A 14466-nucleotide genomic window follows, 5' to 3' on the forward strand; every position below is an offset into this window, starting at 1 on the left:
TTAATAATATTTTTTTCTCGAAAATATATTAAAATAATTTTTTTTAATATCAAAAAGCTAAAAAAAAAAAAAAAAACCAGCCTTTTGCCTTTGGGTTGTGCTGGCTTTAGCATTTTCCTTGTTGTAATTTATAGTCATTCGAGACTTGTGAGCAGTGACAAGGACAACAGTATCATCTATCTTCCATAATTCATCTTATGGCTTTCGCTTATGCAGCTTTCTTTTTTTTAGTTATTTTTATTATTTTAATGAGACATAAATTTTATTTTATTTTTCTTGGTGTCTGTCAAATTATTTTAAATAAATTTAAAAAAATAACTAATAAAATACTACAATTATTCTCTAAAAATAAAACATTTTATGATATTTGTTGGTAGTTGAATGCAAGTCAAGTCTACCAGGGTCGGGCCTCGTTTCACGAATATCTTAGATTAATAGTCGTACCCAAAGGAAGAAACAATGGTCAAGCCATAGCTTTAGCATTTTGCTTCTTGAACTTTAAAGTCATTATGACAACAATATCATCTATCTTTCATACTTCATCTAATGGCTTTCGCTTATGCTTCTTTGTTTTTGTTGGTAATTTGTATTTACAAGCCTGCAAGTTCCCAGCAGAACCACTCGACCTTGATAAGTTTAGGTTCTTCAATCTCCACCAACGTCCAACCAACTTCATGGCGCTCCCCTTCTGGCACATTTGCCTTTGGGTTCTACCCACAGGGCAGTGGCTTTATAGTGGGAATTTGGTTGGTGTGTAAGCCAGCTGATATAATCACCTGGACAGCATACCGAGATGACCCTCCTGTGCCCTCAAATGCTACGTTGGAGTTGACCGTAAACGGTAAGCTTCTTTTAAGAACTTATTCTGCCAACAATGAGGCCGGTGAAGAGAAACTCATTGCTAAGATAGAGAAGTCAGCTTCAAACGCTCGCATGCATGATTCTGGAAATCTAGTGCTCTACAATGAACATTCTGATGCCATTTGGGAGAGTTTCAAATTTCCTACAGATACAATATTAGGAGGCCAGAATCTATATGCAGGGGGTGAACTGCTTTCCAGTGCATCTACAACCAATTTTTCAACAGGAAGGTTTCATCTTAAAATGCAATCTGATGGGAATCTTGTTTTGTATCCCATAGACACTATAGACACTTCAGTAGATGCTTATTGGAACACTGCCACTTTTGCTTCCGGTACCCATCTGTACTTGAATTATACCGGGCAACTGCTAATCCTTAACAACACCTTGGCCAGTGGCACACCTGTGTTTTCCTCTGATTCAGAATCGGAAAACAGCTCAACTATCTACCGTGCAACATTGGAGTACGATGGAATTTTTCGATTGTATTCTCATAACTTCGACAGCAATGGTGCCTACACTACATCTCTTATGCATTATGCACCAAAAAGTCAGTGCGAAGTGAAGTCTTTCTGCGGTCTCAACAGCTACTGCACCATGAACGATAATCAACCTTATTGCAGCTGTCTTCCTGGCACAGTTTTTGTCAATCCCAACCAGAGATATAATGGGTGTAAGAGGAACTACACTGAAGACTTATGCAAAGTTGCAGAGGAAACATCCTCGTATAGCATTACTGATATGGAGAAAATGACTTGGGATGACTTTCCTTATTTTAAAAACTCCATGTCAGAAGAAGATTGCAGAAAGTCCTGTTTGCAGGACTGTAACTGTGCTGGTGCGCTGTACGAATCTGGGGACTGCAAGAAAGTGAAGTTCCCAGTGAAATATGCTAAGAGATTGGAAGGTTACTCATCAAAGGTTTTCTTCAAGGTGGGTTTGAAGAGTGTCGAAAGCCGCAACCGATCCATTGCCACTGAAACGAAGCCTCCAGTGGTCCATAAGACAAGCAAGAAGACAGTGATGCTCATTTGTGTTATGAGCGTAGCATTCATCACATGCTCTTCAATTGCCATTGCAGTTTCTGTTTTTTTCATCTCTAAGTCAAGAGTTGTTAAGGCAAGAATGCGGTTGGGAGGCGGAAATCTTGGTTTGGCCCATGAGCTCACTCTGAGAGCATTTTCATATCGGCAGCTTGAAAATGCAACCAAGGGTTTCAGGGAAGAGTTGGGAAAAGGATCTTTTGGAGCAGTTTACAAAGGGACATTATACAAAGGTAAAAAAGTTATTGCAGTGAAGAGGCTAGAAAAGTTGGTCAGTGAAGGTGAAAGGGAGTTCCTCACAGAGATGCGTTCGATTGGAAAAACTCATCATAAGAACTTGGTTCGGCTGCTTGGTTACTGTACTGAGGACTCCCAGAGACTCCTAGTATACGAATACATGAGCAACGGTTCCCTTGCAGATCTTCTCTTCCGAACTGAAAGGATCCCAGATTGGAGTCACAGAGTGAAAATTGCTTTAGATATTGCTAGAGGGATCCTATATCTACACGAAGAGTGTGAAGCGCCAATCATCCATTGCGATATAAAGCCTCGAAACATTCTAATGGATGATTTTTGGAATGCTAAGATCTCTGATTTCGGGCTAGCAAAATTGCTACTGCCTGATCAAACAAGAACCTTTACGATAGTCAGAGGGACACGAGGTTACTTGGCTCCTGAATGGCATAAGAATACTCCAATATCAGTCAAGGCAGATGTTTACAGTTACGGAGTTATGCTCTTGGAAATTGTTTTCTGCAGGAGAAATATAGAAACTAATGTATCAAGAGCAGAGGAAATTCAACTTTCTAATTGGGCATACGAGCTTTTGGTTGAAAGAGAATTGGACAGGCTAGATCTTGGTGAAGATGTAGACTTGCAGAATTTGGAGAAAATGGTTATGGTGGGCATTTGGTGTATTCAAGATGAACCAGGTATCCGTCCTTCTATGAAGTCTGTTGTGTTGATGTTAGAAGGAATTACCGATGTATCTGTTCCTCCACGTCCAGCTTCACCTTCAGCATAAGTTTGTAGGCAGGAAAACTTTTAAATTTCTGTATCTTGTAGTTCTAACAAAAAAAATCATTTGTTGTTTTTCATGGGAGGAGAAGTTACGGAAACAGTAGTGTAAAGAACATGTTTCTGTCTCCTCCAAATTCAATGTGTCAACTGGTTTGGATAATTATTACGGAAACATTAATTACAGCATGTTGTTGTTGATGGATTGATGGATTCTTCCATCGATATTTTTACTTGTTATTCGTTTCTTCTTTCCAATGAGAAGACATTAAGCTTAGAAATTTAATCTCTAATAGCCTCATAAATCGAAAGAAATTATTAACTTGGTTTAAGAGATTAAGAGGTGAAGGTGTGTAATGCTACGGAATCAACAAATTAAATAACGAAATAAAGTAAAACAATAAAAAGAAAAGAAAACTAAAAAGGAAATTGAAAATCACGATAAGTAAAAGAAAGCGAAGTATCGCGGAAATTTTGTTAAGAAATTGTTTATATAAATTTAACCATTATTTTCAAAATACTAGACGACCTATTAATAATATTATAGAAATAAAGTTCTACATAAACTATAAATTTTAATTCTATACAAACTGTTTTATACAGCATATAAGAATTTTACAATATAAATACTATCATAATTCTTACTCCCTATTTATGCCCATGTATGTGTCAAAACTCTAAATAAACTGCAACATTCACCAACGTTAACTTCTAAACATTCTTGTTTTGAATAGGATTTTGTCTTCAGTCCATAACTTGAATCTTCGTTTTTCTTGGTCCGATTTTTCCATATCGGATATCTTCATTGGTTTGCTCAAAAAAACAAAAATGAATAACTATTTCAAACGACTAATGGCTATTTATTTTTTTATATATACAATTGCATACTTAAAAGGTTTTTTCCTTGTAAATCAGGAAAAAAAAAAAAAACTGGTTTCATTTGGATGTCTTTTCTTGAGCTTGGATGTTCGTTTTGATGAACATTTGATTTTACTAGACCTGATGAAATTTGTTGGGAGAATATTTACTATGATAAAACAGTAGTTCAAGCTTTATTATCTTGACTTGGAAGGTTGCTTCTGGGTATCAGTAAAGGAAGATAATGACTTCTCTCGGCCAACTGGTCTAACATGTTTGGTAGACTTTTGTGGAACACCACACTAGGCCACTCTAAGAAAAGTTGCAGACGTCTGTAAACATTAAGCGTTGATTTAGACCGGAAAATGGGTCTAAATCAACGCTTAATGTTTCATTTCACACGGTTTTAGCTTTGAAGTTTGCTAGAATTTTCATCACATTAACATTTAGCCAGTATAGTCTAAAAATTAGCTAGCTTTTCTGTATCTGTTTGGCTCTTTACACAACACTCCTGTCCGCATGGCTTTGGTATCAGGGCTTCTGCTTCTAATGTTATCTATACTCTTCGTGGAAGCAAGAACTCAACCAAACCGATTTGGTGAAATACACTTAGGTTCTCAGTTATCTCCCATCTCTAACTTAAATTCATGGCAATCCCCTTCAGGCAATTTTGCGTTTGGCTTCTATTCACAGGGAAATGGATTTGCTGTAGGAATATGGATGATGGGTCAGCCTAATAACACGGTCGTCTGGACTGCAAATCGAGATGATGAACCAGTCTCCTTCAATGCTACAATTCACTTATCAGAAGAGGGTAAGCTGCTTCTTCGAACTGAGCAGGGCAATGAAAATCTTATTGCTAATGTTTCAGAAATCGCAGCTTCAGCTTCAATGCTTGATTCGGGTAATTTCGTGCTTTACAATGGTTCTTCTGTTATTTGGCAAAGTTTTGATTACCCAACTGACACCATATTAGTAGGTCAGAATCTTACTTATTCTGATAAATTGGTTTCAAGTGTGTCGAGCTCAAATCACTCCAGTGGAAGGTTTTTCCTCGTGATGCAGGCAGATGGAAACCTTGTCGCCTACCCTACAAACAGCGCTGGTCTATCTGTTGATGCTTACTGGGCCAGTGATACTTATCAAGACAGCAAAAAGGGGTTGAGTCTCTATTTCAATCACCAGGGATTTCTGTTCTTGGATACGGTCTCTAAGAAACCAGTCTTGTTGGCAAGAAGTTCTTATCCCTGTAACAACAAAACAACAATCTTTCGTGCGACGCTTGATGCTGATGGGATTTTCAGGTTGTATTCACACTGCTTAGAGAACAAAACTAGCCGGAGTGTGCATATTGAGTGGTCTGCGTTGAATAATCAATGCAATGTTCGTGGCTTCTGTGATTTCAACAGTTATTGCTCTGGCATGGGCACTAATGCTGACTGTTCCTGTTATCCTGGATTTGCTTTCAATGATCCCAGTGAGAAATTCAGTGGATGCTACAAGAATGTCCCTGAAAGTTTTTGCACAGGCACCAAAGAAGGGCAAATGTACGATGTCATAACCGTAGAGAATATATTGTTCGAACGATATCCTTATTCTGTCCTAGATGAGAAGAAAAACAATTGTGGTTTGTCTTGCCTGGAAGATTGTCTTTGTGATGTTGCTCTATATAAGAATGAGAGGTGTGAAAAGTATACTGCACCAATTCGATATGGTATAAAAGATTTAAACGAATCATCTATAGCCTTCTTCAAAGTGAAACCAACTCCTGCTGCACCTCCAATGAGCCGGACAATCATCATAGAAAGCAAGAAAAGTTTACTTGTGTTTCTTGCTATAGCATTCGGCTCTGTTACTTTCTTGTGTTTTGTCATTGCAATCTCTACTTTCTGCGTGTACAGGGATCGAGCTTATCTTTACGAAAAGCTGTCAGGAATCATAAGCTTGGCTGGAGAGTTCACTCTGCGGTCATTTTCTTATAGTGAGCTTGAGAAAGCTACAAGTGGTTTCATGGAAGAGCTGGGCAGGGGTTCTATTGGTGCAGTTTACAGAGGGACAATGCCTGGGGGTGACAGAACTGTTGCTGTTAAGAGACTTGAGAAAGTTTTAGATGAAGGGGAAAAAAAGTTCCGAGCAGAAATCACTGTGATTGGACAAACTTATCACAGAAACTTGGTTCGGTTGCTTGGTTTTTGTGTGGAGGGCTCTCGGAGGTTCTCGTCTACGAGTACTGAGAAACGGCAAACCCTTGCCGATCTTTTATTCCAGTCTGAGAGGCGCCCCATTTGGAAAGAAAGAGTGAGGATTGCTCTAGATATAGCTCGAGGAATACTCTATCTGCATGAAGAGTGTCAAGCCTGCATCATCCATTGCAATATAACCCCTCAAAACATTCTCATGGATGATTCTTGGATGGCCAAAATCTCCGATTTCGGATTATCAAAGCTATTATATCCAGACGAAATAAGAAGCTCGATGGCACTCTCACAGAGTAGAGGGCACATGGCACCTGAATGGCAGAATAACGCCTTGATGTCGGTAAAAGCTGATATCTACAGCTTCGGAGTTGTACTTCTGGAGATCATCTGTTGCAGCAGCAGTATAAAAGTGGACGTCTCAACACCAGATGAAATGAATCTTACCAGTTGGGCATATCAATGCTTTGCAGCTGGACAGTTGGATAAGCTTGTGAAGGATGAAGATATAGAATTCGAGTCACTGGAAAGAATGGTGAAGATTGGACTGCTGTGCGTTCAGCATGATCCAGCTTCACGTCCTTGTATCAAGAATGTGATCTTGATGCTTGAAGGGTCCGGTGACATTCCAGCTCCACCATCTATAGCTCCATTCCGCAGCACCGCTTAGTCTCCAAATAATTTGCCTCATGTTTTATGCATAATCTATACGTGATATGTAACCATGTATTTGTGTGTTTAAATGGTCGTGGATTTCAAGTAATTTGTGAGGTGTTTTTATATGTTTTTGCTTCCAATTTGACCTGTAAAGTACCAAAAATATGTTCAAAGAGACGGCAACAAAATGAAATTTAAAGCTTTAAATATAAAAAAATATTATTTTTCAAAATGTTTTCTTTGTTTTAAAATATATTAAAATAATTATTTTTATTTTTTATATATTAAATATATCAAAATAATCCAAAAAAACTAATTTTAAACTAAAAAATCTTCAAAAAATTTTAAAAACATGACCTCCAACAAGACAAAAAAATATTATCAAAAAGGTTTGATGAGGAAAACAAAAGTGCACGTATAAATACTAAATTCATGGTTTTAAAATAATTTAGAGCTAAAAAGACTTTAAAAAGTTTAAAAAACATACTAAATTCTCAATTTTATAATTTGAAAAAAAAATATAAAAACTGCCCTTTACTTTTTCATATATATATATATATATATATATATATATATATGAAGTATATTTTGGAAGTGTGGTTAGAAATTATTTTTTAAAGTTATATTAAAAATAATATTTTTTATTTTTTTAAAACTTATTTTTTTATTTAAAAAAAAATAATTACATGGGCTGAAACCATCCCCTTGGCTAGCTTGGGCTTTGGATGAGACATAGGCTGCATCCTATCTAGGAAAGCTTAGGCTTGGAAGCTGGGGGTGCAGTAAGCCTATGGAAACAAATGGACTGTTTTTACGCAGCCTAATATATTTCATTGGATTTCTATGAGTTCAAGACCTAATACAAGTAAGGGTTTGTTTTCCATCAGCATATATATATAATCTCCCATCTATTAAAAACAAATCAAATCTTTAAAAACTACTTTTTAAAATAATAAATTAACATAAAATAATCAATTTAAATAAAATTTTGGGGGTAAAGATGCATGAGTGAAAAGAGAAAGACTTGTCTCCACTATGTGTCTGTGCTTGCGCTCAGAACGATTACCATTGTGTTTAGGTTTGTGTTGTGGGAAAGTATGATGAGAGATGCCACAATAACTAAAAAAATCTTTGAGAGCTTCAAATTCACCTCCATTACCCGAATATAAAGTTTATGATTTTTTGTTTTGAAATGATTTTTCAACGACTTTAAAGCGTATGAATGTAAGTTTTACATCAAATTTATGTTTTAAATGATAGAACCATGTATATCTTGTAAAATGATCCACAAAAAATAACGCTATATAATATTTTAAAGGACATAATTGAGTATAGAGGAACAGTCCATACATAAAAAAAAATATATATTTCAATAAGAGTAAGAGACTCTAAAAAGGACACAGAGAAAGGAAGTTTGTGACTCTTGTTAATTGACTTGCATTGCAGGAAAAATGTTTTGCCAAAGAAGAGATCTCTAGCTTATTTTTGGAAAGGATAATATATAGAATAGGTGACGATGGGTAACCTAATCTAAAATGCTAATATATTAGTGCAATCTTTAAATTGGAAAAGGCAATTGGAGAAGATGTTAGACTGAACCCCGACCATTTATAGATGCCACCTTTACTCTCATCTTGAGCTTGAATCACTCTTGTTAACAGATCCTTCACAAGAAAACACCAGGGTGAGAATTCAATGGAAACATTATTTGTTACACAAAACTAATAAATAGAAATAAGATTCTTTTTAATTTTAGGAACACAAAGAATATTCTTGAGATTAAAAAGATTTGAGAAAGTTTGTAGAGTTGTGGAGCTTGTATGTGTAATGTGCAAGCTTGAACCATCACCAATCATAACATCGTCTGAGCCAATATATGGAGTGTGAAGAGATAGGTTGTTTAGATTAGATGTGATGTGGTCAGAAGCACCATTATCCAGCAGCCATGAAGGAGTGTTGGGACTGTTACTTGCAGCAAGATGAGCCTGTGGCTGCCACAAGTTGGGATTGTTGTTGGCCTTGGGAAAATCTGTCTCTTGAGGCACAAATTTGAAGGAGGGGCATCTTTTTGCAATGTGCCTTTGAAGTCCACAAACCTGGCAGTATCCTAAGGAGGAGGGCTAGGACGTTGGTTGTGAAGTTACTGATTGTTAACTGGTCCTTGCAGCCTTGAAGGACCTTGGTAGGACGTGCCCCATTGTGGTGAGGCAAGAGGGTGAGATCGACTCAAGAGGTCTAAGATCGATATTCGAGACGACCAATGGCTTCATTGGCTGTAGGTGAGAATTGCAAGAGGGCTTTTGTTAAGGCATGTAGAGAAGCTTCAAACATGAGTAATTTCTCATGAAGTTCGTCAAAGGTTATTGAAGTGTTGCGAGCTTGTACGACACACACAAGTTCTTTGTAGTCATCTCCCAATTCTTCCAAAAAAAATTCTAGGGGTGCCAAGCATTGCTAATTCATCAACTCGTGCTTTAACAAAGTGAATGAAATCCAATATGTTAAAAGAGCCTTTAGTGAGGGCTTTGAAGCTGGCCTTGACTTGCTTGATGTGGCCTCTAGAGGGGGTGGCATATGTGGATGCTAAAATCTTCCAAGCTTCCTGGGAAGTAGTTGCTCAAGCAATAAATGGAATAATGGTGTGGTGAATCGATACAATAAGAGCATTGAGTATTAGTTGATCTTGATTACCCATGCATAGTTTTTAGGATTAGGAGTGTTTGAGTCATCGGTGATGAGATGTTGTGGTGGACAAGGTTTCATTCCATCAACGAACCCTTGGAGATCATAGCCAATACAAAGTGTCTGGAATTGCAGCTTTCCATGATAGATAGTTGGAGCTTGTGAGCTAGAGAGGAGCTTGTGTCGTGATATTGATGGTCACCAGGTTGTGTAGGCCGACTATATTTTGTCTGGTGGTGTCGGGATCAATCATGATGATAAAAGAGCAGAAAAAAAATTAAGAAAGCTCTGATACCATGTTAACAATAAAAATGATTTGGAATTATGTATTATTATTAACCTAATTTAGTTATTTATACAACTCTTTAAATAACAAAAACGCAGGATAAACTCCTTCATAGAAAGAGAATTAACAAACCGAAACAAAAGATAAAACTAATTCAAATTCAAAACCAAGACTCCTAACTACATTAGCAACCAGTCTTCCTGAAGACTAAGTCTTTGGACATTATTGGCTAACAGTTATTTGGCTATCTTCAACTTAACTAGAAGAAGGGAAACAACCAAATTAAATTTTATAAACTGAAACATATTCTAACCAACCGGTTTTTGGTTCAGTTATTTTATATCAAAAATCAAAAACCCAACCGATCATTTTAATTTTGTTCGGTTTTTTTTTGTTCGATTCTATTTTGGTTCAGTTATTTTGTATTTAAACAAAAATATATTATTTTTTTGGGTTTTTTTTTGGACTTTTTAATGAGTTTCAGTTTCAGTTTGATTCGATTTTTTTAATTTTTCAGTTTTGTTCGGTTTATTTAACTAAACTGGTTTGGTTCATTTTAGGTTTTTCGATTCCAGGCTTATAAAACTAAATCAAACCAAATATTTTTTAAAATATTTTAATCGGTTTAATCGTTTTTTTTTTATAGTTTAGTTTTTTCAATTATTTTTTTTTCCCAGTTTTCTCTCTTTTTTTTCCACCGTAATTACCGGTTCAGCAATTGTAAATAAAACCTTGTAAGAGCTCTCAGTGGCTTCCTCTTAGCAGGAACTATCCTGCTGATATGTATGTTCTCAAATTACATCTCTCACTAGGCAGAAGAGAAAGAAAACTGCGTGGCTTAAGTTAATGGCACGGGCCTTCATGCAAGGCACAGAGTCATCAAACACTATTGTTAGTCAAACAATACTGGAAAATCAACTATATAAAAGACTTTTTTTGAGACCATACATCTCAGAAAGGGACAGGTTTTTTATTTTGTCAATAAGCCGTGTTGTTTGCTTCAACACAAGTCAGTTTTCTGTTATACCATTAGTGGAGGAAATAGAGAACATAGACAATTTTCTCAACCGCTTTCAATCAGTCTTGCTTAATTCAATTATCCTTATCTCTTTTGTGTTGAAAAATCTTTCTGCAGTAATAAAGTCATATGTGCAACCTCTTCTTCTTACATCACAGGTGAAGAAATTTATGTCTTTTACGTACCTTGCAAGGAAAATGATTCTTCTTATAATGTCTTTATTTTTACTGGAAAACAGCGTGGAAATGTCCCCGTAGAAAGACTGGGTGTGTCTAGTAAGGTGTTTTATAAAAAATATTTTTTACTTGAAAATATATTAAAATAGTTTTTTTTAATAACAGAAAGCTATAAAAAAAAAAACCAGCCGTTTGCCTTTGGGTTGTGCTAGCTTTAGAATTTTCCTTGTTGTAATTTACAGTCATTCGAGACTCGTGAGAAGTGACAAGGACAACAGTATCATCTATCTTCCATAATTCATCTAATGGCTTTCGCTTATGCTTCTTTGTTTTTGTTGGTAATTTGTATTTAGAAGCCTGCAAGTTCCCAGCAGAACCACTCAACCTTGATAAGATTAGGTTCTTCAATCTCCACCAACGTCCAACCAACTTCATGGCGCTCCCCTTCTGGCACATTTGCCTTTGGGTTCTACCCACAGGGCAGTGGCTTTATAGTGGGAATTTGGTTGGTGTGTAAGCCAGCTGATATAATCACCTGGACAGCATACCGAGATGACCCTCCTGTGCCCTCAAATGCTACGTTGGAGTTGACCGTAAACGGTAAGCTTCTTTTAAGAACTTATTCTGCCAACAATGAGGCCGGTGAAGAGAAACTCATTGCTAAGATAGAGAAGTCAGCTTCAAACGCTCGCATGCTTGATTCTGGAAATCTAGTGCTCTACAATGAACATTCTGATGCCATTTGGGAGAGTTTCAAATTTCCTACGGATACAATATTAGGAGGCCAGAATCTATATGCAGGGGGTGAACTGCTTTCCAGTGCATCTACAACCAATTTTTCAACAGGAAGGTTTCATCTTAAAATGCAATCTGATGGGAATCTTGTTTTGTATCCCATAGACACTATAGACACTTCAGTAGATGCTTATTGGAACACTGCCACTTTTGCGTCCGGTACCCATCTGTACTTGAATTATACCGGGCAACTGCTAATCCTTAACAACACCTTGGCCAGTGGCACACCTGTGTTTTCCTCTGATTCAGAATCGGAAAACAGCTCAACTATCTACCGTGCAACATTGGAGTACGATGGAATTTTTCGATTGTATTCTCATAACTTCGACAGCAATGGTGCCTACACTACATCTCTTATGCATTATGCACCAAAATGTCAGTGCGAAGTGAAGTCTTTCTGCGGTCTCAACAGCTACTGCACCATGAACGATAATCAACCTTACTGCAGCTGTCTTCCTGGCACTGTTTTTGTCAATCCCAACCAGAGATATAATGGGTGTAAGAGGAACTACACTGAAGAATTATGCAAAGTTGCAGAGGAAACATCCTCGTATAGCATTACTGATGTGGAGAAAATGACTTGGGATGACTTTCCTTATTTTAAAAACTCCATGTCAGAAGAAGATTGCAGAAAGTCCTGTTTGCAGGACTGTAACTGTGCTGGTGCGCTGTACGAATCTGGGGACTGCAAGAAAGTGAAGTTCCCAGTGAAATATGCTAAGAGATTGGAAGGTGACTCATCAAAGGTTTTCTTCAAGGTGGGTTTGAAGAGTGTCGAAAGCCGCAACCGATCCATTGCCACCGCAACGAAGCCTCCAGTGGTCCATAAGACAAGCAAGAAGACAGTGATGCTCATTTGTGTTATGAGCGTAGCATTCATTACATGCTCTTCAATTGCCATTGCAGTTTCTGTTTTTTTCATCTCTAAGTCAAGAGTTGTTAAGGCCAGAATGCGGTTTGGAGGCGGAAATCTTGGCTTGGCCCATGAGCTCACTCTGAGAGCATTTTCATATCGGCAGCTTGAAAATGCAACCAAGGGTTTCAGGGAAGAGTTGGGAAAAGGATCTTTTGGAGCAGTTTACAAAGGGACATTATACAAAGGTAAAAAAGTTATTGCAGTGAAGAGGCTAGAAAAGTTGGTCAGTGAAGGTGAAAGGGAGTTCCTCACAGAGATGCGTTCGATTGGAAAAACTCATCATAAGAACTTGGTTCGGCTGCTTGGTTACTGTACTGAGGACTCCCAGAGACTCCTAGTATACGAATACATGAGCAACGGTTCCCTTGCAGATCTTCTCTTCCGAACTGAAAGGATCCCAGATTGGAGTCACAGAGTGAAAATTGCTTTAGATATTGCTAGAGGGATCCTATATCTACACGAAGAGTGTGAAGCGCCAATCATCCATTGCGATATAAAGCCTCGAAACATTCTAATGGATGATTTTTGGAATGCTAAGATCTCTGATTTCGGGCTAGCAAAATTGCTACTGCCTGATCATACAAGAACCTTTACGATAGTCAGAGGGACACGAGGTTACTTGGCTCCTGAATGGCATAAGAATGTTGAAATTTGATGATCTGAACAGTAACTGTTTATAACAGTTACTGTTCGGATTAAATTCTGGAAAATACGAAATTTGAAGAAATTAAAGACTTGCAATAATGAGCAGAATTGATGAATTGTATTTGCTTAATATTATTCAAAATGGAAATGCCTAATATATAGGCTTACAAAACATGAATTATAATCAAAATTAAACTCTCAACTACACTGAGAGATTTATTGAAATGAAATTACGAAAAAATAGCACACAATCTGCTATTTGAATTCAAATTTGAAAAACACAAAAACAGGACATTATCTTGACTTCAATCTTCCTTCAAGGCAGCATCTCACACGTGTTCCAACACTCCTCCTTGAGACTTGCCTTGAACATTCCTAGCTTCATCCTAAGCATCTCCAGCCTTGATCTTGGAAGTCCTTTAGTCATTAAATCTGCCAATTGGACTTCAGTTGGACAGTGAAGAATTTTGATGAACAAATTCTTCTCAGCTTCCCTCAATGCATGAAACTTGACATTAATGTGCTTTGTTCTCCATGTTGGACTGGATTTTGTGCAATTGCTATTGCTGACTTGTTGTCACAATAAAGCTCGGTTGGTGAGCTTTGCTTATGACCCAAATCTGCCAAAACTTTGCTCAACCATATAGCCTGATTTGCAGCAGCTGCCATGGAGATGTACTCAGCCTCTGCTGTCGATGAGCAACCACATCTTGCTTCCTTGCATTCCAAGCAAATTGCACCTGAACCAATGCTAAAAACATAACCAGAAGTACTCTTCATATCATCAACACTTCCAGCCCAATCACTATCTTGCATAGCCAATCAAGCATACTCCTCCTGTTTTTGAGTAACCTTAGGCCTAAGTCAGCTGTGCCTTTGATGTATTTCAGTACTCTTTTAGCCACTCCCATGTGAACACTACTAGGTGAACTCATGAATCTTGACAGCAAACCAGCAGGGAACATCAAGTCTGGTCTAGTTGCTGTCAAGTATAGCAAACTGCCCACCAAAGCTTCTAAAAACAGAAGGATCTTCTAGCTTCTCACCATCATTCTTCGAAATTCTTTCATTTTGTGCCAAAGGTGTAGCTACTTCTTTGCATGATTCCAGTTTGAACCTTTTAAGCACATCAATAGCATACTTCTTTTGTGACAAAAAAATCCCTAAGTTGTCTTGTTGTATCTCCATTCCAAGAAAATAATTCATCATCCCCAAGTCACTCATTTCAAATACATCCTCCATTTCCTTTTTAAACTTTGCCAGCAATGAAGTATTGCTTCCAGTCACCAACATGTCATCTACATAAAGTGAAATTAC

The 14466-nt window shown here is 37.4% G+C and overlaps 3 protein-coding genes across 3 annotated transcripts; all 3 read left to right on the plus strand.

Moving 5' to 3' along the window:
• Window positions 1-546: 546 nt before the first annotated feature.
• On the plus strand, window positions 547-2928 carry LOC118062794 (G-type lectin S-receptor-like serine/threonine-protein kinase LECRK1). The gene has a single exon (XM_035076637.2). It carries the CDS (start codon window positions 547-549, stop codon window positions 2926-2928), a length of 2382 nt encoding a protein of 793 aa, XP_034932528.1.
• Window positions 2929-3987: 1059 nt separating this feature from the next.
• Window positions 3988-6789, plus strand: LOC118062795 (G-type lectin S-receptor-like serine/threonine-protein kinase LECRK1). The gene has a single exon (XM_035076638.2). It carries the CDS (start codon window positions 4299-4301, stop codon window positions 6642-6644), a length of 2346 nt encoding a protein of 781 aa, XP_034932529.1. The 5' UTR covers window positions 3988-4298; the 3' UTR covers window positions 6645-6789.
• Window positions 6790-8576: 1787 nt separating this feature from the next.
• Window positions 8577-13159, plus strand: LOC118062792 (G-type lectin S-receptor-like serine/threonine-protein kinase LECRK1). The gene is made up of 4 exons (XM_035076634.1): window positions 8577-8631; window positions 8799-8906; window positions 10776-10897; window positions 11147-13159. The coding sequence occupies exons 1-4, from the start codon at window positions 8577-8579 to the stop codon at window positions 13157-13159; spliced, it is 2298 nt and encodes a 765-aa protein (XP_034932525.1).
• Window positions 13160-14466: the final 1307 nt, after the last annotated feature.

This window comes from Populus alba, chromosome 19 (genome assembly GCF_005239225.2).
Source record: "Populus alba chromosome 19, ASM523922v2, whole genome shotgun sequence".
Lineage (NCBI taxonomy): Eukaryota > Viridiplantae > Streptophyta > Magnoliopsida > Malpighiales > Salicaceae > Populus > Populus alba.

Coding starts and splice junctions, on each gene's coding strand:
- LOC118062794 (XM_035076637.2), top strand. CDS start 547: ATGGCTTTCGCTTATGCTTCTTTGTTTTTGTTGGTAATTTGTATTTAC.
- LOC118062795 (XM_035076638.2), top strand. CDS start 4,299: ATGGCTTTGGTATCAGGGCTTCTGCTTCTAATGTTATCTATACTCTTC.
- LOC118062792 (XM_035076634.1), top strand. CDS start 8,577: ATGAAGGAGTGTTGGGACTGTTACTTGCAGCAAGATGAGCCTGTGGCT. Junction 8,632..8,798: donor TGAGCCTGTGGCTGCCACAA/GTTGGGATTGTT, acceptor TGGTCCTTGCAG/CCTTGAAGGACCTTGGTAGG. Junction 8,907..10,775: donor GACCAATGGCTTCATTGGCT/GTAGGTGAGAAT, acceptor CTTACATCACAG/GTGAAGAAATTTATGTCTTT.